General features: G+C 42.0%; 2 protein-coding genes across 6 annotated transcripts; both read right to left on the minus strand.

Moving 5' to 3' along the window:
• Nucleotides 1-90: 90 nt before the first annotated feature.
• On the minus strand, nt 91-9,578 carry syvn1 (synovial apoptosis inhibitor 1, synoviolin). The gene is made up of 16 exons (XM_035160903.2): nt 9,283-9,578; nt 7,707-7,858; nt 7,455-7,547; nt 7,178-7,330; nt 6,666-6,714; nt 6,191-6,294; nt 5,468-5,594; nt 5,249-5,348; nt 4,847-4,912; nt 4,225-4,341; nt 3,822-3,979; nt 2,826-2,972; nt 2,371-2,517; nt 1,423-1,606; nt 1,074-1,192; nt 91-993 (listed from the first exon to the last, which is right to left on the minus strand). The coding sequence occupies exons 2-16, from the start codon at nt 7,836-7,838 to the stop codon at nt 776-778; spliced, it is 1,914 nt and encodes a 637-aa protein (XP_035016794.1). The 5' UTR covers nt 7,839-7,858; nt 9,283-9,578; the 3' UTR covers nt 91-775.
• A 2,706-nt stretch (nt 9,579-12,284) lies between these two features.
• On the minus strand, nt 12,285-24,631 carry smad5 (SMAD family member 5). Of its 5 annotated transcripts, none has more exons than XM_035161556.2 (8): nt 24,280-24,631; nt 22,156-22,310; nt 19,852-20,772; nt 17,766-18,053; nt 16,462-16,569; nt 14,875-15,096; nt 14,232-14,488; nt 12,285-13,779 (listed from the first exon to the last, which is right to left on the minus strand). In XM_035161556.2, the coding sequence occupies exons 3-8, from the start codon at nt 20,252-20,254 to the stop codon at nt 13,636-13,638; spliced, it is 1,422 nt and encodes a 473-aa protein (XP_035017447.1). In that variant the 5' UTR covers nt 20,255-20,772; nt 22,156-22,310; nt 24,280-24,631; the 3' UTR covers nt 12,285-13,635. The 5 variants fall into 5 exon arrangements, with proteins under 5 accessions (XP_035017447.1, XP_035017444.1, XP_035017445.1 ...); XM_035161553.2 differs by lacking the exon at nt 24,280-24,631 and adding an exon at nt 23,739-24,046 and having other exon boundaries at nt 22,156-22,315; XM_035161554.2 differs by lacking the exon at nt 22,156-22,310.
• Nucleotides 24,632-26,490: the final 1,859 nt, after the last annotated feature.

A 26,490-nucleotide genomic window follows, 5' to 3' on the forward strand; every position in this document is an offset into this window, starting at 1 on the left:
GCAGCCTACAGAAAAGAGCTCCCAGTTTCTGAGCTTCACACTTCTATAGTCAGTTTGTGAACCTACAAACAAATGTGTCTGCTGCGCCACTGTGGTTTCAGTCCAACAGTTTATTCTGCATTATGTACAGATCATCCTATTAAAACTCTATACAGTATGTACACATTCAAATGAATCAGTATGTTACAGCGTCTGCAGTGTGGACAAACCAGGAAACTGAAGAACTGATGTATGTTAAAGAAAAAAAGAAGTAGATGATTAAGATCCCTTGATTGAAATCCACTTGATCGGACACTGATCCTGGTTCGATGTAACAAGATGATGTGGTGAATGGGTCCAAATGTTATACCAAAGAAAGCTGAATTAAACAAATCAAAGTGCAGGCAAATACGTCACCGACAGTAAAACTAGCAAACACAAATCCAAATACCATCCTTGTCACGTCGACCAAATATCTGGGACTGACTCGAGATTTCATCTTCCACCGGTTTACACATACAAACACCTGCAGTGCTGTTATTGCAGAGGTCACTCTGGGAGGTCATGGGAACAAAATTGCGCTATTGCTTTCGGACACAGAAACAGTCCAGGTAAGCATTACAGAATCTTTACTAAAAGGTCACTGCGTCTCTCCGCAGCCTGAGTCCATCTCGACACGGTTAGAAACCTGAGCCCGTGGAAGGCGAGAGCCGCGGAAGCAGCGAAGAACCGAAGCAAAGATCAATCGGCTCACAGTTCCTGTTGGTCCAGAGCGATTTGTCCGAGTCAACACAGATCAGTTGTCTGGAGGGGGTGATGACGACGATGATGCCGACTCCAACTTACGAAGACGGCGGCGCCTCAGCTCGGCAGCGTTCGGTTCTCCGCCCTCGACCTCCACCGCATCCTCCAGCAACTCTTCATCATCAATGTTTTCTTTACTTTCCGTTTCCGAGGCAGCAGAGGTGGAATCAGCGGCCTGAGAGGAGACTGTAGCACCATTCACTTGATCCACTGAAAAGGAAAAAATATACAATCAAGGTTTTCAGTGTTTGCTGTTGTTGCCTTCGTAGCTGCACACTCAGTTTACTCACAGCTGGGTCCTGAGTCTGTCTCCTGGCTCTGACTCTCTGTGCTGCTGCCAGCTGCAGCAGATGAAGCAGAGTGGTTTGTCCCACTGGCTTCTCCTGTGCTGCCTTCAGCCCGAGGTGGACTGTGAGAGAAACGGCAGGAAAAAAATACTATGACGCATTCAACGGAAAATGACATTTTCTAGAGAAAGTGGGACATACGAGCAATTTTTATTGCGTTTGCTTAAGATTGAATCCACTTGTGACTACTTGTTTTCACTTTCTAACTAAAATCTTCACAGATAAAAGTAAGTCAATATAAAGCCTACAATTTAGTTGAATTTAGCAGAAAGAATCAGTGAGGTGTAGTTACGTGAGGGTGGCGACGGTGCTGAGGTAGTGGTGGATGTTGAGCATGGCGGCATCCAGCAGGGTGTGGATGTTTTGGAGACACTGGAGTCTGGCCTCGAGGCCCTGCCGGCCTTCAGCCTCCAGCTCCCGGAGCTCCTCCTCGGACATCCGGGACAGAGACGGAGGAGGTGGCGGCATTGAGGACACTACAGGAGAGGAATAAAATGTACTTGACTGGAGTTGAGAATCCTGCAGATGTAGATGCAGGGTGGTCACTGTAGTTAAGAAGTTAGAGTCAGCAATCAGATGCTCTGCCAAAACACACAAACACGTGCAAGTGACTAGGAGTCAAATAAATTCTCAAGCAGAAAGGCCATCGAGTTTTTTAAATCCAGGACAAATTAAATTACTGTATGAGCTTTTTCTTTTTTTGTAAAAGCTTTTCATTGATTCACTGATATCAGGATGTAAAGACCAGCAACCAACCAAAACAAAGCCACGCGCCAGTGGGAATGACATCATTTCAGGTACACACCACCATGCACAAGGACTGGAACAGCGAGCATAAACTTAAGGACACCTCTGTCTCCTTTCTACACAATAAAATGAACCAACACAATTAACCACTCAGTCTGCGACTGAGTATCAACAATCGCTTCAAGTGACCTCAGATTTACAACTTGCTCGTGATTGCTTGACTGACTCTCCTGACAACAGTGAACACAAATGTGTCATACATGTCCACAGTGTAAAATGATAGTATGTTGCCATGGTAATACTCAGGACTTCCTCAAACAAAGGCTGACAATATTATCATGACTCATTCACTAACAGCTAAAACTGAACATTCTTATTTGATGTTCTTGTAGAGAAGGGACATAGCTAACAGAGTCAAGAGGTCCACCATGTGACCGGGCCAGACTACACTGCAGCGCATCATCCGCTTTTACGTCTGAGTATTTGTTCTCACCAAAGGGAGGAGGTGGTGGCATGGGCAGCCACGGAGCGGAGGGGAAGGGAGGAGGAGGGAAGGAGAAGGGAAAGCCTGGGATTGCTGATCCTGGAGCAGCTGCTGCTGTGGAGGTATCACCAGTAGATGATGAAGGCTGACTGGTACCTGATGCAAACACACAAACACACTTTGATGACAGGATGCAAAAAGAAAAATATAGAAATGCATAAGTTTTAACCTACTGCATTAATACATGCATCTGGGTCACACAGTTTTGGTTCATTGCCTACTACTGATAAACACTTCAGTCAGAACAGGATGATCCACAAATAGTAAATCTTAGAATTGATAGTGACACAAAACACACACAATGAGCTGCCATGGCATCTTATTATAATTGATATGGAATCACAATGTTTTTGATGATATTGAATGGACACAACTGATGAGATAGAATGATGTATCCTCCTCACCAGATGCCTCTGTGCTGCTTTGGGCAGCATCAGTAGCACCAGGACCGTCAGCTGCAGCCGCGGCAGCAGGAGGAGGAGGCACTGCAGGGAAGGGACCCCAGAAAGGGAAGATGCCAGGTGGGAAGCCTGGTAACATGCCTGGAGCCACTGGAGAGCAAACAGAACAAAAGAGAATCTTAGAAATGTGTATTTACCACTGGGCGCTTCATAATTAACAGTCTGCACATAACAATAATAATAATAATAATAATAATAATAATACAAGGACTGCTCACTAATTAAACCAAGAAACGGTGGAGAACTGAGTTGGTTGTATTGTCTCATGTAGTGACCATACAGATTGGAGAAAGATAGCGATGCTTCTCCTGATCAGTGTTTCACATAAGTTGGTTTTCCAAAGGATTTAGTGTATTTCTCTGTTTTTTAAATGTGGTTCTGTTTCTAAAAGTGTGACTGTGGAGAAAAGCATTTGGCTCCCTTGTATGTTGACTGTTTATTATGGATGTGACAATAAATCTGATTTTGAAGTTCAATACTAGTCAACGGAAACCAAACATAAAAACTATGTGTAGAATTGAAATATGTCTAACTCTGGTGCCTCAGAGTGGTATCATGGAACCTGGGTGAATGTGTAGAAGGCAGTCAAAATCACTATTCACCAGAATCGTCTGTTTTCTAAAAACATACACCAGAATAGTTTGAAAGATATTGTAGACACAAAATATTTGACACATCATGAGTCCATGAGGAGTCCTGACAGCAGTAGATATGAAATTATATCACATCTACAGAATCTTCTCAGGTGTGAAACTATGCAGTATTGCATAAGTTGCTTGAATGTTCCAATTTTCTGTTTTTTACAGTGACTGTTTCAAATCGGACGGCACCCACATGACAGGACGTTCTGCCCTGCTAATCATTTGGCGATAGGTTGAGGTCACAGCCAGCAGTAGGAACATGGGGGTTGTGTTTGTGTGTGCTGGTCTTGACTCTCACCATTAGCAGGCGGGGCTGCGGGTGCGTTGGCAGGGGCTGCAGGGGCAGGGGGCGGGGCCTGGGCTGGGGCAGGAGTCTGATTGTTATTGGAAGCTCTGAGGACGTCCATTCGACAGGTGGGGCAGGTCTGCTGGCGCTGGAACCAGGAGCGCAAGCAGCTGTGGAGAGGCAGGGAGGCCAACAGAACATTATTAAAAAAAATTATACGAGAACAAATTGCAATCTAACACAAAACTAAAAGGTTGCTATTTAAATTCTTGTTTAATTCCCACATCTGACTCGGTTTCTTTTAACTTCAGTAGCTTAAATAATGACACGCTGACAACTTCTGACATCCAGGCTGTTTTGTGTTTACAGCCTCGTATCTTTCCTGTTGAGTCCCACCGTTTAACAAGGGACTTACCTGGAGTGGAAAATGTGATTACAAGGTAGTTTCTTGGCTCCAGTGACCATTTCCTCTCGACAGATGATACAAACATTGTCAGAAGCCTGCAGATCTTCAGGAGTAGCATCAGGGTATCTGAACACACGCAGACAGGACAACAACAGTGAGCCGCAGTTCTATCCTGAGAACGTCCCAGACAGGGTTTACAAATATCACTGGCTAAATATTTTACAATTCAGTAAAAAGATAGAAAATAACTAACGAAACTAAATGTGTAAAATATACTGATGCACTGTACAGCAAACAAATTATCCAGGTTTGCTACTTCTTGAGTCAGAGCATGCCACAGTTACTGCACAACAGTGTGTCCTCTTCAAAACATTAACACTAAATAGAGATTGAATGTTCATTTGCAAATAGGTCAAAGTTCTTATCATTAAATGAGAATTAAAATCTCACTTGACCATGTTTCTTCCAAACAAACGATGCAGTGGGGTCCAAGTCTGAAAGTATGATTTGGAAAGTCCTCTCAGACTTCTGGACCCCACTGTATTGTAACTGAATAAGAAAGATGCATTGGGATATAATCATTTTTACAAATACAATACATGGCAGTCAGGAAAAGCTCCACATTACTCACAGTGTGTTCATGTTGCGAATGGCTCTCCGAGACATTATAGCATCTGTTACAGCTTTCTTGAATTGCCTGGCAGGGACACAAAACAACACAATACTTAAAACAGGCCTTAAAAAGGAAATTTGATATTTACATGTGATTTTTATTTTGATTAGATGTTTATTTTGATTATAATGTTTCTTTTTCCAAACAACTTATTGAGTGATAAAATATATCTTAAAATATGGAACGCCATCATCAAGATTTGGAAACAACCGATCTTTCAATAACAAACATTAAAGCCTGTGTCGACACACTGACCTTTAACATCAGCAAACTAAAACACTGACATTTAACAGTAGAAACTACACCAGTGGAAGTAACAACGTACTAAACCTTCAACACAGAGGTCATAGAGCTGCTCACCTCATGGCCAGATACATGGGGCGAATGGCAAACAGAGGGAAGGTGTGAACCTTTATCATGATGGTCATGAAAGCGATGTACAGCAGCACTTTGATGAAACCTGGAATAAAATATTAAACATCATTAGCAGACATGATTTCATCTTCTACCTCACACAGAGGTTGTGGTCGTCTGGATGAACACAGCATCACAGTGCGAGGTAAAGTAGAACACACTGACCTGTGAAGAGCTCAGTATAGAGCATATAGACGGCCTTATTGTCCCAGGGATTCTCACTCTGTAGGTCAACGGTGTGCAGAACGTACTTGATGAAGGTCGTCAGCACCATAGTCAGCAGGATGGCATACTGACGAGAAAATAGAAGGGACACACCTCATTTAATATTAGAATTTTACAACATTGTGAATGCATATTAGCAAGTGAAACCATGTAGAGACACAAAACTAAAGGATTAAAATAATTCAGACAAGTAATGCGACAATCAAAAGATTAACTTAAGTATTTAAGTATGAGCCACGGTTCCCCTGTAAAAAATCCTTCAATCTCTCTGGATCACACTTTGAACTCAAACTTCTGAATAATTTTCAGACACAATTTCCAAAGAATGTCCGCGCAACGGGGTCCAGACCTTCTCTGGAGTTTTGTCCGTGTCTACTACGTGTATGGCTCCGCTTTTCCATCCTGAGATATTTGTATTCTTTTTGTTTTTTCAGTTTTTAATCTGTTGCTCGTTAGAAACATCATCAACAATTCCTGTGACATAGGCCAACTCAGTAACCAGATGTGAACAACAGATGTTGAGGATAAGTAAAACCCGTAGTAAAAATGAAACTACCACAAATATGTGAATGATTAAGCTTGTGAAATGGATGATTTGGAATTTGCATTTTTTTTACAGCTAATATCAGATATTCAAGTCAACTCAAACCAAGTTAAACAAACCTCGAATCCAAAAACCAGCTGGACTGAGGCTCCTCTGGTAATGATGCTTTGACAGGCATGGTGGACAAACAGGAAGTCCAGGACACCCAGCAGTCCAATGAGAGCTGCAGAAAGTAAAGAACATTGAGTAACACTGATGAGGGGCTGCAGTACCTACTGTACGTGTAGACTCCCTTTGCATTTGGTCAAAATAAACAGCTGCACTGAATTCAAATACAGAAAGTTGTATGTAATCAGATTCTATCAGTACTGCCATTAACCCTAACCATTATGGTCTGTTATTCTGATGCACCTGTCCTCTTGTGCAAAAACAATGATTTGCATGCAGTTTCATTCAGCTTGAAAACTTGTCTTATAAGTGCATCAATGGAAATGAAAGAGAAAGAGATAAGGAAGTGAAAGTTAAAAAGAAAGAAATGCAGAGAGAGAAGGGCTGGAGGAATAATGTCAGACGTGGTTGATAAAATGTACTTACACAATACTCTCAAGTGAAACACACAGGAGATGTTTGGACTTCGTTCCATCTAGCAATAAACAAAACATAGATATTATTCAAACGATACCTAAAAGGTTACATCTGGGATTCTGAATAATAATTGTATCAATGATTCGCTAATACAGGAGCAAAGAAGCACGTGATTTGTGTCAGTTTGATTCAGCGAATGACTGCTGTCTATTAAAAGTTGATAAAGCTTCCTTTACTTAAAATGTCCTCACCAGGCACTAATACGTTTCACTCGCTCAAACTGTATTACTCCTTTAACTCGCAGCACAGTTACGGCCGTTTGCACTCAGCCTGTGACTGAAAGTCAGCAGCATAATGTCAGACAAGTGTTTGTTCAATGCTGGTGTGCAGCCTTAGCCACACACACCATCGGCCCCATCCTGTGTTTTCACATTTACACAGTGTACGGCATACGGACTCAGTGGAGGAAGTATACAGGGTACTGTGTGCGACGAGGAAGTTGTTTCTCTGTCATCACTCACAAAGTCTACCCGGTCCTCGGCCAGCCAGTGGAAGCACTTAAGGAAGAGGAGGAGGGTGAAGAGGGCGACGAAGCGGGGGGAGAAGTCATCCCTGAACACAGTGAAGGCCAGACAGGTCTCAGTGACAGCGTACCAGGAGCGCTCGATGAGGTGCTGGAGGAAGAGGTTTAAAGTCTGATTCATTCATTGTCATTATTCACAACACATATTGTGCATTAAATCCAAACGTGTGTGTTACAATGAGTCAAGTGAGTAATAAATAAAAACAGAACTCTACCTCCATTTCCGCGGCTCTTAGCTGACCAAAAAACACCTTCCTCATGAACTTTCCCAGCAGAAACACCAGCACAAAGGCCTGGATGTACAACACCTGATACCAGAAACAAACACACACAAAAAGCTGATTGGTCCCAAAGTCACTGATATGCCTTTTGGGAGAAACATTGTCACGTTTAAAAGATATTATTTGGGGTAAAATGTTCAAATAACTTAAATCAAGAGCATGATTTGGCTTTCGCCCTGCTCTTACCGCCATGCTGGGGCTGCTTTTGGTGAGGTAGACCACAGTCGGGTAGAACTGGTGCTTGAGGAGGTAAGCGTGTGCCACCACAGCCCCAGTCAGAGCCAGACTGGTGGCCGTCACCAAGGTTGCTCGTACCATTTTGGACTCAGCTACAGATACTGTGGAGGGGAAACACATGAAGTGAGACATGGAGGAGGAGCAGGAGGCTGCTTGTGAAAGCTGACCTATGTAGAGGAGCAGCATGCAAATCGAGACAGATGTGGAAAAAAACAACTGTTTCCATTTTTTATCTGTTATCTATATGGTCAGGAAGCTGTGAAAGCGTAACAGTCAGTCATCCATTAAAAAGTACTTGTTTTGCAAACCTTGTGGAGACGCCATTTCGAGTTGAATTTGAATGTCGGGGCTTACAGACACTTGCATGACACCACACGAGCCGAATGGAGGCATTTTCTGTTTTTTTTTTCTGTTTGAAGAAGTGGACGCAATTTAAATTGTATTGGATTTGGCTGCAAAGCTGTTTACCCCTGAAGCTCTAACACTTGACCAACCCCTCCATCGGCATAGTGGTAAGAAGATGAGTGACTTTACATTTTTGGGTGAACTATCCCTTAAGGTGCTTAACATTGTTTTTCGTGACTGTGAAGATCTGCTCCACAGGTTTACATGAACCAGACTCGTTTTCAAGTGTTAACTCCACATGGTGACCAGACAGAAATTCTTCAGGGCTTGAAGGAGCTGCCCGGGGACATTCGGCCAAACTTCAAACAAACGTTTGTCACACAGCATTCCACACTTTTGCTGATATTCTACTTCTTATTAATGTAATGGGTGGCCATGCTTACATCCTTTCATATACGACTGTGCTTTATGTTATTTTAAAATGTATTTTACTTATGTGCTTTTAAATTGTGAGGCACTTTGTAACTATGTGGAGAAGTGCTATATAGATGTAGATATTATTATTATCTAGTCTGAACACATAAAAGAAAGAGTCAGGTGAACTACAGAGACTGGATCCTAAGTTTCAACACCTACCACAAGTAACTTTTAGAAATGAGCATTGTGAGAGCACATTTTAATAACACGACTTCAAGGATAAAACATGTTTACGTTCAATATGCATTTCAACAGAGAAGGGTTAGCATCTTGTACAGTCGCACCGCTGCAGCTGGTGCATCGCTGCCTCCTGTGTAACATACTGCATCTGCTGTTGAAGCAATAACGACCACTAATGTCTTCTCTTTTGTTAAAGAACCAACACTGAGTTTACCTTCATCCTGGAGAAGATGCAGCTTGTATCAGCTAACTGAGCTTGCTACCATTACAGCTACTAAGGTGAAACGAAGTCTCAGAAACGCAACTAACCTTGTGACAGCTTACTAAGAAAGAGAAACTCACGCCAGTGCACGTAGGTCTGTCGCACACGTCTACAAACAGCTTCGCGTGCAGCTGTTTGTTTGTGCTAGCAACCCGGCTGTACTCCAGAGACCACCTTACTGCCACAGACAGGTAATCAGGTTAGTTAGCTGGGGTTAGCTAACGTTAGCATGCTAGCTGGTAGCTTCCCAGCAGGACTCACCGACTCGATGTCTGCAGACGACTCGCTCCTGGGTTCGTGTGACGGGCTCCGCTCTGCTGCTACTGTCGCTATATTCTCACCAGCTACTCCATTTGCACGGTTTCTCTGCGGCCTCTCTGTGATATTCAGTATCGTGGCCCCTGCTCTTCTGGCTACGTGTTTATCTTTGGCTTGTTCATTGGAAGCCACCTCACATCCGGCTGCTGAGGTGGAAATGGCGCAAGGGAGATGTGACGCGTTGCCTGTTAAATGGCAGTCACAAAGATCATCTGTCTTTTGTGTTGAGTCAGGACTCAGTATTTATGTTTAACGTGTATTTGTTGCGCGGTGGGTGTAAGTGTAACTCGTTGCATTGTGTTTTGAAATTGAGGTGATCCCCATTTTTAGGAGGTTTACGGTAAATAACAACGTGGACCAATAGGAAGTTGTCTTGTTGGTTCCAGTGCTGACATGACACTGTACTGTGAGAATAACGCCCACACCCAGTAATACCAGTACAAACTGGGATATGTCATAATGCTATAGACCAGCCATTCCCAAACTTAAGAATGCCGCGGCCCAATTTGAAAACTGAAACATTTGTGATGAAGTTAATTTTACAAAAAACATTTTTTATTTTCCTATATTAACTCATTATTTCTTACCCTCAAAAGCTCTACTTCCCTTTTCAATTGCACAACCTCTTTTTAAATTGTTGGACGTTTTCTGGCGTGTTTTAATGCAATATTGGTTATTTCTTTTAGCATTATCTACAACCACGGACTTTGTTGCTCTACATGTGTACAACTGTGCCTTACTACTCCTCAAAAGAAGAGTCGTCACGTGCCTCAAGCGGTTGCCTGACTGATTGTACCAATGGTGTGGTGCATTTTCTCTTACATTGAGTAGCAGGTTCTCTCTGCCACCAAGGGGAAATTGCTCTGTCCCAGCTCTGTATTCGTGAGTCCGTCCAGCACAGTTGCCTTGAAGGTCCAGGAGATTCAATGAGATTGTGTCCTGGAGACTCTTTTTGTCTTCTGGTGATATTTATATTATTCTTAAAATGACCATTAAATGGACCATGTCATATAGTGATTGATTATAGTGATTTAGTAACTGTGCCCGGGGTTTGTACTGTTCTTACAGTAATAAGCTGTAAGCTGCAAGTTTTTTACTTTGAAGTTCGGCAGTGGATGCCATTCACTCGTAAAATAATGATCAAAGGCAAGATCAATGCCAAATTAAGATTAATGACATACCTACGAATTTGGCTGTGTAATAGCTTTTGACTTATATATTATCAAAATTGTAGGTAAATCGAATTAAAGTTGTAAAACGTGGCTTACCCCCTGTTACCAGTAGGTGGCGCTATTACTATCACTACATACAGACTAATAGATCAGTCTAGGCTGGGACTCTGATCATGTGTGGGGCTGATTGGACAATGCACAGTGGAGTTATGAAAACTTCGTCTCCTTTGGCGAAGGATCAACCTTCGCCGCACCTTAATGTTTACACGGTTTGAGGAAATTTCCCAATTCTGACCATGTCCCTATGACTTGTCTGAGCTCATTTGAGCTGTATATTGTAAAGCAGCCAGCAGCAGAGCATCGAAGTATAAAACATGTCACCTCCTGTCGCCAGCAGGTGGCGCTGTGACGATGAGTCATTATTGACATATGGATCTGTTCAGGGCGAGACTGTGATCGTGTGATAGTGGTTTGAGGCAGATTGGACAATGCACAGAGGAGGTATAATAAATCCCTCTTTTTTGGCGAATCATCAAACTTTTACGCTACACCACGATCACACCGTGTGACGTACACTAAAAAAACGAGATCGTTTTAAACTCCAAGTTGTTAAGATGACACTCAGTGAATTTAAAGTTGATCTGATGAAAGTTCTTTCAAATACAACATGTGTAAATGGCCGACTTCCTGTTTGGTCTATAGACTAATGTGGACAAAATTATGTAAAGTTAAACGTCAGAAGAAAAAATATGTAACAAATATTCCAAACATCATTCATTCATCCAAAAGACGTGTGAAACTTGCGTCTGTTGAAACACAAGTGATTTAAAAAATGACCAAAGCATATTTTATGTTTCTGAGGCTCTTAGTTATTGCAGTGAATTTATTATTCAACATTTAAAGGCCTAGTCTTTCATCATTTATTATAGAAATGAGGCCAGAGTTTGATTTATCCCATTAATTAATTATTTAAGCCTGAAACGGTTAATTAATAAATAAGAAATTAATAATCATTAATTATCGAGCTTGGTGGTTCAAAGAAATACATTTTTACTTGCCTGATAGTTCAAAAATAAAACATTCAAAATACTTCAGTGAATATGAAAAATAAAGTTCATGAAAAGTCTGTTTAGTTCATGTCTCAAAGAATACATACAATTATGGCATCATGTAGTAGACTAATCTTATACTTAGTTACACAACTGTTAGATTAAAGTTTACCTGTTCTGTCCAAGACAATCTCCACTAGAAAGTGTCAGTGGCATTCAGTAGAGCAAATACGTTGGCCGGGGCTCAATAGTTGGATTATAGTTAGAATCATTCAAACTGCACTAAATTCCACACACTGATATAGGTCAGCCACCTAAAGAACCCTGATTATTTTAATCAAAATCCATGAATTATTCCCTAGGAAATTTGTGAAAATGTAAAAAATGCATAACGTGACAAAAAAAGTATTGAATCTGTCCCCTGATCCAGATCTGCAACTAAATCGAAGGAGTTCGTCATACCACATCCTTCCACCAAGTTTTATGGTAATCCCTCAAGTAGTTGTGTTATGTTGTTTACAAAAAGACATGTAAACCAAACAACTAATGGACAGGGGTAAAAACATTACCTCCTTGGTGCAAGTAATTATAACAGTCCTCCACACAGTAGGATCTTTAAATTTGAACACAGGGAAGCATTACAAATTTTTAAGTCTCATTCCTGACTAGCAGCAAAACCACTGTCTTGCCTAAGATGACATGAGTTTTCATTGTACGCAATAAATTGATGGAACATTACTGTGATTTATTAATGTCATGAAAGCTATGCATCAAACAGAAATATACTGTAAGCTACATGTACTTTACATTTTCAGATTGAAAAAAAGCATCATTTGTTTAGTGTGATGTTTTTACGAGTTTACAATGGACACATTCGATTATTCTAGAGCTATATCTGTGTTCAATTAAATCTTTAGCAGCTATTCAAACAAGAATAATCACAAGTAGACCAGTGTTCAGTGGTGAATGCTGATGTGTTGGAAATCCATCCCCAGTCTTTCATTAACACAGTAAATCACAGCTTAGATCTGTACACAAGCCAAGTGTAATTGTTACTGTGCATATCCATGTTGACTCATCACATTTAAATCAAACGCTCAGGTTTCTGCTGAGGACAGAGTGACAGAAAAATAAACAATCATTGTTACCAAATAACCTGTTTATTTCATAGAGCTAATGAAGTCAATTATCTATCAACATAATGCCTTGGTACCCACGCCAAAATTGAGTATGCCTCCAAAAAAAATCCACGAGTGCACAATATTGTTAATACAGTGAGTATGGAAAATACAGTCACTCTTACTTGAACTTGAGAGTACAAACAAGAATCAGTAATAATGATGTCGTCCACGGTCTGATTATATCATTGACTACTTATATTGCAATAGATGCAACATTCACACTGTTGTTAGCTTATGGCATGTTATACTTGTTCAGTGATTGATCTCCCAACAATAAAAACTATCAGGTTGGCATACATAACTCTCTTAAAAGGCAGTAGCTCAGTGTTCATTTCTAACAGTAGAGACTATAAAAAAGAAAGCATTTGTTATATCTGAGCCTAATGGTAAACATAATTGTGTCTACATCATAAATCGTAAATATCTGACACAGAGACGACAATGTAAGAAAGGAGTTCGGTAAAAATCCAATTCATCAGTCAGACATAAGGCAGACTAGTGAAACAGTTCTGCTTCACTTAAAACTACACGTACAGAGAAGAAATCATTTGAGGAAAAACAATAAAACTTGATGCAAAAATTAACATTTGACAGATTCAAGCTTGACAACAGAGCCCTCAATTCTTGCAGGTGTTGTAACATTGTCAAGCAGTAGTGTGTCCATGTCGTTACTGCTACTTGGGATTTCCTTATTCCTCTCTTTCTCCAGGTATCGGCTTGTAATGTTACTCAGTTTCAACAACTGGATTGTGGCTGCTGTTGAATTTTCAGCCAGATTTCATCATCCCTTCCCAAAGTAAGTGTAAACAGTTCAGCCGTTAAGACCACCTTAAATTATAAATCACTGAGGGGTGGGGGTAAAAAAAGGGGCTCCCAAGCTCCACAAGTCCATCATTAGGACACAGAGGAGATGGGGTTGAGAGGCGAACCCATTTGTGTTAGGACCTTGTCCAGCCACTGGAGAGGCCCATGCAGGTGCACTTCGATCCAGCAGGGGGTGCTGGTGACGTCCTGTCGGTGGTACTCTGCTCCCCAGCCCTGAGAAGAGGCAGAACAAATGACACAACAGTGAGTAACAATGATGAAATTTGCCTCTAGTTCCAAAAATCTAAAGTTGCTTTCAGACATGCACTGAACTCCAGATAATCTCCGGACATTCTCCAGATTCACCATGACCAAGTGGGCGTGTCGACGTGACGTTTCTAACAGACGTCAAGGACAAAAATGACAGAAACAAAACGAAAACAAATATCTCAGGATGAAAAATGACAGTCAAACACGTTGAAGACACTGATGACTCTGCCCGTTGTACCACACCTCAACTTAATGCTTGAAGATTTCTGTTCTGTTGTAAACAGGTGTGGAGAATTTCATGCAGCGTTGTTCATGAGTGAACGGCAAAGTCCAGACCCATTTGTGTGGACATTCTCTGAAAATGGCCTATGAGACTAATATACTGTCCCTGTCTGTCCTTTACTTGGAGCTCTTACCTTGACAAAGCTCATCCTAATGGTGCACATCTTGGTAAGCTCGTAGACGGCCTCAAAGCCGTGGTTGACCGACTGGGCCAGAAGCTGAGCAAACTCCTGATTGTTGAAAATCTTGAGGCTACAGCCACTGGGGATCTTGCAGACTGTGGTGGGGTGGAAGCCGTGGTGATAATTACAGTTGCGGCTCTGGACAAAAATGCTGGTGTCACTGAGGCACTCTGCATAAACCTCTCCTCCCACATAGTACAGGTGCACACCTGGGAAACAGAAACAGAGAAATGATGTTCAGGACATTCAAACTAATAATCAAACTAGAGCTGGGAGATATGGAAGAAAATCTTATAACGAGAATTTTTGTCATATAGGTCGATATCGATATATATCAGGATATAAATCAAAAATCTGTGCCACTGCACTGAGGCTCATTACTCTGCAGGTAAACAAGTGACTTTGCTCCTCTGATGTTTTCTGCTCACTTACACTTAGAACTGATCTTTATAAAAACCTGATTAATTCATATTTATGTTTCTGGATAAACGGTATAATTATATAATAATTATTTTGATCTTCCAGCCCTACTAGAAACTAAAAATAAGTATCTAACCAATCTGCCTCTCCTTCTGTGTGTGAGCGTTAGTTTTACCTTTGCCAATGTGTCGACGGGTGTTTTCGATTGTGGAGTTGCGGTTGACGTTGGATAGAAGTCCGAGGCAGAAGCGGTTCTTGTTGTTTGAAGGGTCAGTGAAGCCATCCACAAGAACGCTGGTTGAGGAGGCATGATAAGCCTCACCTACACGATTGTTGAGCTCATAGTAGACAATAGAGCACCAGTGGCTCGGCTCCTCGTACTCAACTGGTTGCACATCTGGGAAAACAACACAAACAGAGGTGAGTCATAAACTCTCTTCCAGAGGGAGTTGACTTTGATTAAGATACCTCTGACAAAGAAATATATTTAAGTTACAGTTTGTTGACTGTGCTCTGCATTTGCTATTTCAGGATACCTCCAGAGTGCACTCTAATGGGCCAACACCATGGATGGAAACAAACTCAGGATATATAAGGCAGCAATCATGCGAGAGCAAACATGGTTAAAAGCAAGTAAATCTCCATCCTTCTGCAGCGGGGGACAGTAAGCTGTTCCACCACTCTGTATAAAGCTCTCACTAGGAAGCTGTAACTAGCGTATGCAGTTATACAGTGCGTTTCCCATGAACACGAGGATTGAAATTCTTCCCAAACGTAACATAAAATCGTTCAGTATGCAGGTATATTATATACACTTATAAAACCACTGGGACTGGATTCATTTACTAACGAGGTGAAACTGGATGAGAGCAGTTAATGTGCTGCTCATTAACTGCTCCCGTTGTTATGGAAACTATTTCATATAGTGGAAAATTACAGCAGGCGGTTTACATTAACAATACATTTCCTAGACTTTTACATATAAATTCTATTATCATTGGGCGACACTACGGCCTGGATTTGATTTTCCTAAAAACACATGACTCCAAATTAGGACTATGTTGGTGGTCATGCTTTACTGTGCTTCAAATTCCAAAATGACTTTTTAGTTCTCTTATTAGGTCATAGACAGAGCAGATAAAAAGCACACCACTTTATAGTTGAATTATTTTTTTTTGCAAAGCAAACACCAGAAACTGTTCTCAATATATCCTATTGGTCAATCATCGAGCAACCCAGCAGGACTAAAAATGAATAACTGGGGAGGACTGGGAAACTGCAAACATATATCAGATCAGACTTAGTTTTAAAGTCATTTACCTCAATCGGGTCATAATCTTTTCCTCCGTTCATAAATAAAGAGGGAATTAGTATTAATGGAATAAAGAACTGTTGTTTGCAGAACAGTATGATGTCACAGTGAAGTTGACATCTGACGTTTCGGATCTAAAACGCCACCAATTCATCATTTAGGACATTTGTTTGAAATATAATGAATACTTGAGTTGAGTATGTCATTTATTGCCAGAGAGGTATTTCGTGAGGTCACAATGATCTTTGACTATCAAATTCTTATCATTTTTAATTGTGCAAAGTTTTAAGAAATTCCCTCAATAATCCTGACATACTGTCCATCGCCTTGGATTTTTATAAGCCTTCACAAATGACTGTCTGGCAGGTACATAATCCTTTCACTGTTGAGCCTGCTGAATTTTTGTTTGTCATCTTTATGACTGTCAGTCTAAATGTGGGCACTACTTACCTCCTCTGGGCATGTTCTGCGGCACCACACTGCTGCTTGTTTCCATGGACTGGTTCTCCTGGCCCAGCTGCTCATCGGGGGGCATGTAGGCTGGGGGTGGGGTGTCAGCTGAGACATGAAGAAAGCAGTTAGTGATGATGAGACCAGTTGTTGTTGCTGGCAAATAGTCTGTGAGACACACATACAAAACACACACACACACACACACACACACACACACACACACACACACACACACACACACACACACACACACACACACCATCTCCCTAGACTCCAACAATCATCACAGGATCTGTACCCCGGAAATGGTGTCCGATTACACATATCCCTCGCTTACTAAGCCACATGCTAACCCATTCCCAACAGAGAGGCCATATGAGCTTTCAGGTCCACAATGAGATACACAGGGGAAATCTTTTTAGAAAAGCTCCACTTAGATTGCACTAAGAAGATTTGTACAGTTTGCTCACAAATGACAATGATGATCAGGGCTGTTCAACACAAATAAGCTTGAATCCTAAATTGCCATTAAAAACCTTTTCTGCCCTACTGCCTAAAGCCACCAGATGCGTCAGCAGATCTGGACTGGAGCAGAACAGAGCAATAGTCACCAGACAGACAGACACACACACACGGATACAGATACCAACATCCACTCAAACTTGAGTAAAACAAGAACAGTCAAGGATGATTTTTCCGATAAACCACGTCTATTGAACAGGAAAGAATGATGCTGCTTTATGTGAATATATCTGTTCTGTCTCCAGTCAGTAACACTGAGACAGAGGCTGCCTGCTCCACTGAGTTAGGGCCTTGCCAGCAGCCAGCAGCGTTGGCTCTGGTGGACACTGCTTAGCTGGCATTTCTTTTGTTCTCATTGAGAGCTGTAGCTTTTTATATTTGGATAAATATAATAACCTGGCCTGGTTAGAGCTTTGATAAGAATTACCTAGTGATGAACTTTAGCATGTTTATGTTTAAACTAATTAGTAAGGAAGAAGACTGAATTATTTGATATTCAAGTTCACCATTTACTGAGTTAATGCTTCAATTTATTGCAGCTAAAATGCATAGACTGAAATTGTTTTGAATGATACACATAGAAAAAGTGAGTAATCTGAAGGAATTTTGTCACTAACTTATAAAAAATACGTACATTCTTTACTTTAAACATAAAAATCACCAGAGAGCAGTTTTAAATCAACATTTATCCTCTAGTTGGCTACACAACAGTAACAATCCAGAAAAACAGTAGTCTGGCATCTTTTCTAGGATCAGGTAAATGAGTGTATATCTTGTACCTGGGAGCTGGAATGGACTGGAGGGCCCCGAGCTGGCAGGAGAATTTGGATAAGTACCACTGCTGGCTGGAGAAGGAGGATAGGGCGAGTTGGGAGAGATGGGGAAAGAGCCTCCTCCACCTCCTCCACCGCTGCTGCCGCCCCCACTGTGAGGCTGCTGGAAGGACTCTGGAAAGGTGGCATTCAGGGGCATGTGTGGCTCATTGTGGGTTAGGTTCCGGAACTGTACCAGCAAGCTATGCTGTGGGTTGAACTCGCTGTGCCGTGGTACCAGGACAGGAGGAAGCACTGGATGATAGAATAAATAAAGAGGAAGAGTGGGTTTGTTGAAAATTAATCAAAACATACATGCAGAAACTAAAATGTCCTAAAAACTTAGAAAACAATCTTGACATTTTATGTAAGGTGACAATGCCTACACAACACATCACAACCAGTAAATCTGGGGTGTATGTATGTATCATTTCTATTGATAACGGAAATTGAGCCAATACAAAGAGACCCTCAATGGACATGCTCTCTGAAATAAAGCCACAGTGCTCACAGACGATGTTCATCAGTGGGGCAGCAGATTGTTTCTTGTTTAATGAATCGGATGAAAAAACAAAAGCACTTCACAATGAACTACCACTTCAGATTAAGTCTTCAGATGCCTTAGGTTTCTAGTCCTTAAGGTTTTTCACAGGTTGATGCTACAATTCACCAATGTTTCCTTAACATCTCGTATGCAGGCTATCGGTAGCCGCTAGCTAGATACCTGGACACGTATAAGCTTCTTGTCCCCACTCAGTTAATGCAGCACATGCAACTCAGTCATGTGTGGCCATAAGAGATGGTTTGAAAAGGGTAATATTATCTACATGTAGGCTGAGGGGATGCTGGGAAACTGACAATAACATAAAACAGCATTTTCTCATAAAGAGGAAGTTGATATTGGTGTGTTTTTTAAAATCCTTATAATTAAAGTTTTGAAAAATTGTCTAAACTAATTGACAGTTGCGCCAATTGATCATTTCAGCTCTAATATTTACAATAATTAAATCACTGTCGGGCCAGCAGATGTCACTATATTTCTTAAGCTGAAGAAGTACCTGTTCTTGTGGCTGATGTGTTCGTGACATAAGACGGACAGCATAATTATGATCCAACTCTACTATCATTCATCAAGGCAATTCTTATATACAACCAATAACTTTATCAAAACTAAAAACTTTAACTGTTACAACATAAAATCACATACAACCTACAGTATGACTTGCAAGAGTTTAACGTAAAATTCTAAATATCCTGCTTTAAAAAAACACATACCTCTGTGAAGATAAAAACAGATTTTTTTATTTTCAACTTTGTCAAAATGATGGTGCGAGTTTTTGCCATCATTGAATTTCATCTACCGACTGACCCTCAGCGTTACAGTTCCAAGGCTGCCCATCCACAATTACCAGCATTGGTTCAAATGATGACATGCTCTCTCTCCTGACCAACATGTGATCCGTATCCCTGAACCAGTCAATACAAAGCTGGCAATTGCAAACCAGTATAATGTCAGAGAGTTTGCCCCCGGGGTCATCCATAAATGTATGTGATGCAGTGTGTGAGTGACCGGGAGAAGGAGGGAGGGGGTAGTAATGAGAAAGTGCTGGGAGTTTAGTCTGAGTGGTTTATGCATTTAGTATGCCACTCTGATGCCACACCCCATCTGGAGTGCCTGAGGCATATAATCTAATAAGACTCCAAAAGAGCTAGTGATATTGATTTTCTGTGAAATGGAGGGGGTGGGTGGAACAAGCCTGTGTGATGACAGCCTCCTGACCTCAGTGGATTTGTTTACCAGCTCCACAGTTTACTCAGAGCTCTAGCTAAGGGATGTGCAAAGCTCCACACGGGTTTAATCTTTCCAGTGTTCTATCCAGTCATTAAAAAACAGTGATGCTGTTTTTCAGCACAGTGAAACAATTATGTCATTAAATGTACATATCTAAGTATAACTTCAAATATAGGTTAATTAACCTACTTGATTATGGGGGCCAACAATCAATCCACTAGTACAACAAATAACATATGCCGTGACAACACCAGTACTTACCAGGGCTCTCCACCCGCTTGTAGTGATATGGGTTGATGCAGACCTCCTTCTGTTTGGAGCCAAACGGGTACTCGCACACCTCCAGGGGTTTGAGCTCATGGTGGGACTGGAGGTCGGGCCAGCGCCACACTCGGCAGTAGATGACGTGAGGCAGACCTTTCCTGTGGGAAACCTGTAGCCGTCCGTCCAATGATCTTGGAATGGTAACACACTTGCTGGCCTGTCCCGGGCAGCTCAGGGCTTTTTCCAGGTCCTCCATGGCACCTTTCTTTTTCTTCAGCTTCTTCACGAGCGCATCCACAGCCTTTTCTGCCCATTTCTCCTCCTCGTCTCCCTGCTTCCAGCCAAGCAGCCGTTTGACTGCTGGGCTTGTGAAGGAGAAAAGACTGGACATGGAGGTCATGGCTGTAGTGTGGGTAACAGGCAGAAACTCTGTAGGATGGTCACTTCAAAAAGGGACCGAGGGGTCTATGAGTCCCCTGCTGCTGATCTCCGAATAGTGTTAGTAGCCTAAACCGGTGTGTGAGAGTGTAGTCAACAAAATAAACCGCTTGAGTGTGTGTGAGAGGGTACAGAGATGATGGGTGGGGTAGGGGAGAGGAGGCTTTAGCCTTGTCTGACCAAGGACAGGAAGCAGGGGAGGGAGGGGAGTCAGCAAGCAGGACGCAGCTGCTGCTGCTCAGGAAGGGCCCTGCAGCAAGCTGTCCGGAGCTGGGTCACCACCACTGATGGAGGGAGGGGGTGCAGGCTGCAGGAGCGGAGATCGGGACCTCTGTCAAAGTGACACGTTGCAGCAGGTCTCACTGGTGCAAGTCCACAGGTTCAGTAATAAGGTACTGACCAGTTCTCATCAACTCCCAGCTCCTCTCCGGGCTGACTTCTCAAACCAATGTACAGTCAGAGTTTTACTCCATCAGCCACCTACAAAAAGAGAAAAGAGAGCAAATATGTGAAACTGATTCGTCAGGCTTTACATTTAGAGACCAGGAACTAAGCAATCCTAAGAGTTGAAAATAATAATTGCAATTCAAATAAAGTTTAAAAAGCATGACACAGCATGTGACTGACACTATTCTTAATCATCAGGCTGATCAAAAAGCCCTTTGTCCTCTTTTTATCAGTCCCAGAGCCTCAGTCTTACTGAAAATAAGATGACTCACTTATCTGATAGGTGTTATATAGAGAACTTGCAGATAATGCATATGAAAAGACAAAACTCTTAGTGCCAAATAACCTAGACGACATCTCAAGCTAGCAAGCTGCTCTGCCAGGCAATATTTACAATGATAATATTATGTATCAACCAATATGAAATGCTGTAGTGCCTACATGTGGAACATATACCTTTAGGTCCAAAGTAAACATACTGATTAATACACGAATCAAATAGAATAACACTGGTCTGAATCCCACAAGCTACTAGGGATGGTAAAAGTAAGATATTCATCAATTTCAAACATTTGCATATTTAGGTTACATTAGTCATTTCAACTATGTTCAATGTATAGACTGAAACAATACATGCACAGAAAGTGAAAGAGCAAAACATGAAGATGCCAGCAGAAATGCGTTTCATTACAATATAAAGGTATAGTTGTATCAATTAAATAGTTAGTTGTAGATATGGTCATGTTAAGTGGTAAAGGAGGCAATGTACTGCCTGGTATTTAGGCCAACAGACAGGAAAATATTATTAATCTGATTTCAAATAAAATATTAAGTCAGATTTGTAAGAAAAGGATGAATAGAGAAACTCTGGTTCTCTAGTGTTTTATATATGATATGATACAGATTGCTGGTAAAAGTACCCATCCGCCACTTTGGCATTGCTCAACCATGACTCAAAACAATAAATTATAGAATCACCACCTTAAAAAATTACATTACATCAGGATTTCTCCAATGACTGCCCCTTTAAACTATTTCCACATGCTACTGAATTGTTACTGCGTATTTCAAACAATTAGCCAACAACATGTTTGAAACCAATCATGCTGTGATATACGACACTTCAATCTATATCATGCAGCCGCAGCAAGCGGACAAACACATGTAGCCCACAGCAGCAGCTGTTTGGGGGGCTTGTGAAACCGGCCCCTGTCGAAAAGGATGTGACCACAAAGAGCTGCTTCCTCCCTCATCCCATCCCTCCCTTCCAGAACACAGCTGTCCAACAGCACTGCACCCACTTCCACTGCTTATTGTTCTACATGCACATGAAAGAAGAGGGAAGCCTAAAGTAGGACATGTAGGCACACACAGGAATTATTAGCTTGTCTGTGTTCTGAGTTTCTCTTTTCTTACGTTCACCAGATTCAGTCGTTGTTTCCACACAGCCTGCCCAGTCAGAGGCCTTGCTGTGACTAGCCCTCTTTTAGACTGGATCAGCAGTGATTCATCAGTTCACTGCTGGGTGAGCAATGTCGAGTAACAGATTTCAACTTGAAGACAGGTCCGATCTGTTCTGAAACACGTAGGAAGATATTGTTTGAACAACACGTGGTAGATATAACTCGCCTGAACTGACGACTAAAGGAAAAGCTGATTGGAATCTCAATGACGAATCCTCCAGATAAAGCGGATCCCTCTCTACAAACAAGACTTCACACTGATAGTTCTTTGTGTCTTCCCCCATCAAAGGCTGAAAATCAAATCAACCTTGACCACACTTTTACAAAAGTCACATTGTGAGGAAGGGTTGGTGGGGAGAATGAAGCCCATGATTGACTGGCCAGAGCTTAAATTAACTATAGCCATGATTAGAGACGCTTTCTGACCAGACTTACAACTATCAGTGGCTTCCACTTAAAGTCTGATCATATGGGTTATACAAATTTAAAACAAGGAGCATGACTCACTATGTTTAATGAGAAATTATGTCCCGAGAATTTCCCTTATTGAACAGCCTCGCCATTTTTTTAGACTACAATCCACAAAAAGATACTTGTAGTACTTTCCATGGATTTCAAATATTTAAAGAGTCGCGTCATAATTTCAAATACAGAACAGATACCGAGATCATGGGTCCTCTGAAGCTCTTTCCAAAGGCCCAACCACTCCTTACGAACTGGAAAAGAAGACACCTAGAGGTGGTAAACAATGAAATCCATCCCGAGATCGCTGATACACTGGCCCGCATAGGGTAGATGTTCATCACAGGGTTGACTCTCATGACTTACACTAATAAACACTGCCATCGTCCTCGTGTTGATAGGACCCCGCAGAAACGTTCAGAAAGTCAAGAATAGCTCTTAGCTTTACTGTGTGAGATCTGTCTGAACAACTTGACAAGTATGAAGTACCGGGAGCAGACAATATGGAAGAACGAACTGGTAAGGAGTAGGCACCCCCACCCAGGGAAGGAGGAGAGAGACTCGGGGAGACGCATCGCACATTACACACGCATTTAAAAACTGCGTTAAGTGATGTTATTATTTAGCTGAAGCACAAAAAACTAAGTTACGATGTCAAACATTATTTGAGCGACATTAGCTGACAGCAGCATGCTAATGTAAGCAACCTCGAGGGTTTGCTAACCACCTAAGCTAACGTTAACAACTTAGCTTTAAGTTACAGTCAGACGCTTTTAAAAACTGACACCGACAGAGACGGACATTAAAAGACACGGTTTCCTCTTGAAACTCTAACGTTGTGCGCCAGACTCGCCCACCTCTTAGCGACTGGCCTCGGTTACTTCACTCGCCCTCCTCTTCCTCCATTCCAGAAACTTTTTGGGAACTTCTCACAACTGAAGCTAAGCTATGCTAGCTGTTAGCCCAGCCCTGGGAAAGGAGAGCGGCGAGCCTCTGCGCAGCGAACAACTACTGATGTAGCTCCCTCAAGTTCACCTCCGCTCTTTTCCACCCAACAGCTATTAAATCACATACCTGTCCAGCAACACACGCGACCCGGGGCTACGTGTGTTCCCGTCAGCGTTTAAGCGGCGGCTCCTACTCTCTTTGGGGATTTCCTCTGGTTTTCCTCGGCTTCTTCCCTCCGTCTCCCCCGTGCCATGTCCTCCAGCTCCTGGAGACTAGTAGACTGGAGAGGCAGAGTGCAGATCACTCCGCCCTACTCACAAACTAGTGCTGGCTTTAGCGTTGCATTTTGTGGGGGATTTTTTAAAACTAATTTACTGTAAAATACGAACATAAAAGTAAGAATGTACGCGGCGTTCTATGACATTTTTTAAAAAGCAACACAGTCCGTGTCTAACCTCTCATTCATTCGCTTTCCTTGCGCATTGATCCGAGAGTGTTCCGAATGAACAAACTTTGTCCACCTCTGACAGTTGCAGCAAAATGATCACGGGGATAAAAAAAAAAAAGTGAAATAAAAACCCAGCGGAACCCGCATCAAGCAAACACGATGTCTGCTCTGCGGTGCTGGGGGGAAAGTTGTGTCGGACCGAGAAGCTGGGAGTCTTACGGGGGTCGTGCTGCGGCTCTGGGACGTCTCACAAGTTGCTGGCTCCACTGAGTCTGGAGCTCTGCGGTTTGTGTATTGTTGTCCTTTGTAGTCAGGTCCTCGAGACTCCCACTGTTCCCGCGCTCTTAATTCGTTGAACTCTTCATTAGTCGAACTATTAGCGAAGTCCCCCGCGTCTGTTTCCACAGGAGATCCCTCGCTCTGCAGGGGGGGAAAGGGTCCGAGTCTCCGTCCCGTCTCGTCGTCTGGGTCCGAAGTGAAACACGATGTTCACGTCCAACCGCTGGTGGGCGACCTCGGTTCAGTTGTGAGCAGCTGTGGAGTAATCACCACATCCTCATTGACTGCCACCGCTCAGAAAACTACAATCTCCTGCTTCCTGTTTGCTTCTCCCGCGTCATGCACACTCGGATCTGTTGTGATTGAGAAAAAAAAAAATAGCACGTTCAGCGATTCAGAGCATTCCTGCCTCTGTGGGTTTTCAATTTGCAACCAGGACGGCACTCAGCAGAGCACAGACACCTCAACCGAGGCCCATCAGTCCCTTTATAAAACCACATTTACATGAACTAGATCCAGATTTCTTTATTTGGATCTTCACCATTAAAGGTTCAGTAAGATTTAGGTGAAATGATCTATTGGCAGAAAATGAATATAAATTAATCCTGGTGATGTTTTCACGAGTGTTTCATCTAAATTGTACGAATTGTTGTTTTCTTTACTCTAGAATGGGCCCGTTATATTTAAATAATTTATATCTACATCAGGACGGGGTCCGCTCTAAGGAGGCTGCCATGTTTTTTTACAGTAGCCCAGACTGGACAAACTAAACACATTTGAGTTTTTATGACAACTGAAGGCTACCACATGTTCTCTTTCACGTTTGGAAGAAGAGGGTGAGGTGAGGGGGATTCAGCTGCAACATGCAACTTGGCCCCTGGATGTCACTACATTTTACGAACACTGTAGCTTTAAGCAAAAACAGTTAAAGGCAGACATAAAGAGAAGAGAGTATTAAACCTGCTACATTACAGGGTGTATTCTGACTCATCCAGTAATAGAGCTGATCTGACTGTTCAGGATACTGTACTATCCATTAAACTAAGTGTCTATCCTGGACATCAGACAAAACAGGGTTTGGGGACATTGGGGTAATCAAGTGGACACCCTCTGGGCCATTAAGGTCACTTTTTCGATTTAACTTCAGATAGAAGGGAAACAAAAATTAAATATGAAAAGAACCAGAAGGCATTCATACTTCCACCATGGCCCAACAGTCCCCTTAGTTTCTGTCAATTTGCACCAAATTTGAAAAATGCAATTTCTCACAATGCCAAAGAAAGTGATACAAATCCCTGGATCCACCCCGTGATCAGGGTCCAAATCAAAATCTAAGAGGTTCTTTCCTGATCCATACCACATCCTTCCACTAAGTTTCATGGAAATCCGCTGAGTAGTTTTGGTATAATCCTGTTAAGTAATAGACAAACAAAGGCAAAGGAAAACATAATCCTTTTGGCGGAGGTAACGTTTTCTGTTCATAATCTGTTGCTTAAAGGTAGATGAAATGATCTCCCCTTCTTCCCAGGTCATATAATGTAGTCTGTGAAATCCAAATGTCCAAAAACCCATGTTTACATACTGATGTTTAATGCAACACTGAAAACCCCCTTGTGATTTTTCTTCTCACAACTGTTCATATTTCTCAGACCTGCAGGAGCATTGTCGAGTGAAGCTTGAATCAGATGAAAACTACTGTGATCAGACTGTGTCAAATCCACAGTATTAAGTATTACTAAAAGGGTATGATGATAAAGAGGAGTGTAACAAGGGAGGAGTCCTTCACTGGCGAGGAGAAGTGGGTGCCAATCAACAGTTATATTCACACCAGGTCAGGATTTGCTCTTCACCATGAGGAGAAAAACAAGTTTACATTTCTGCTTCTTGTTTAAAAAGGGTCTGCTTCCTTTTCTCTTTGTTTCAATTTCTTCCTCCATTAGGGAAAACCTTTCAATGTTGACTGTAACGATTTATTTAAAAATAACCGGCAGGGGAATTGATTAGATGCTATTTTTATAACGAAACACAAGAGGTTGTGTCAACTCCAATGCCACGATGTTGCCGCAGTGCAGAGTTGAGTTGACATTGCTCTAATTAAATATTCACAATGAACAGTGACGTATAGCGGGTGTGGATCATTTCAGGAAACTG

This window comes from Hippoglossus stenolepis, chromosome 7 (assembly GCF_022539355.2).
Source record: "Hippoglossus stenolepis isolate QCI-W04-F060 chromosome 7, HSTE1.2, whole genome shotgun sequence".
Taxonomy (NCBI): Eukaryota; Metazoa; Chordata; class Actinopteri; order Pleuronectiformes; family Pleuronectidae; genus Hippoglossus; species Hippoglossus stenolepis.

Excerpts from the sequence above, each read along its gene's own strand:
- syvn1 (XM_035160903.2), bottom strand. The coding sequence starts at position 7,838 with ATGGTACGAGCAACCTTGGTGACGGCCACCAGTCTGGCTCTGACTGGG. Across the intron at positions 6,715-7,177 it reads CCGAGGACCGGGTAGACTTT|ATGGAACGAAGTCCAAACAT; the intron begins GTGAGTGATGAC and ends GTTTATTGCTAG. Across the intron at positions 4,342-4,846 it reads ATTCGCAACATGAACACACT|ATACCCTGATGCTACTCCTG; the intron begins GTGAGTAATGTG and ends GCGTGTGTTCAG.
- smad5 (XM_035161554.2), bottom strand. The coding sequence starts at position 20,254 with ATGACCTCCATGTCCAGTCTTTTCTCCTTCACAAGCCCAGCAGTCAAA. Across the intron at positions 14,489-14,874 it reads CCGTCGACACATTGGCAAAG|GTGTGCACCTGTACTATGTG; the intron begins GTAAAACTAACG and ends TCTGTTTCCCAG. Across the intron at positions 13,780-14,231 it reads TTAGGATGAGCTTTGTCAAG|GGCTGGGGAGCAGAGTACCA; the intron begins GTAAGAGCTCCA and ends GCCTCTTCTCAG.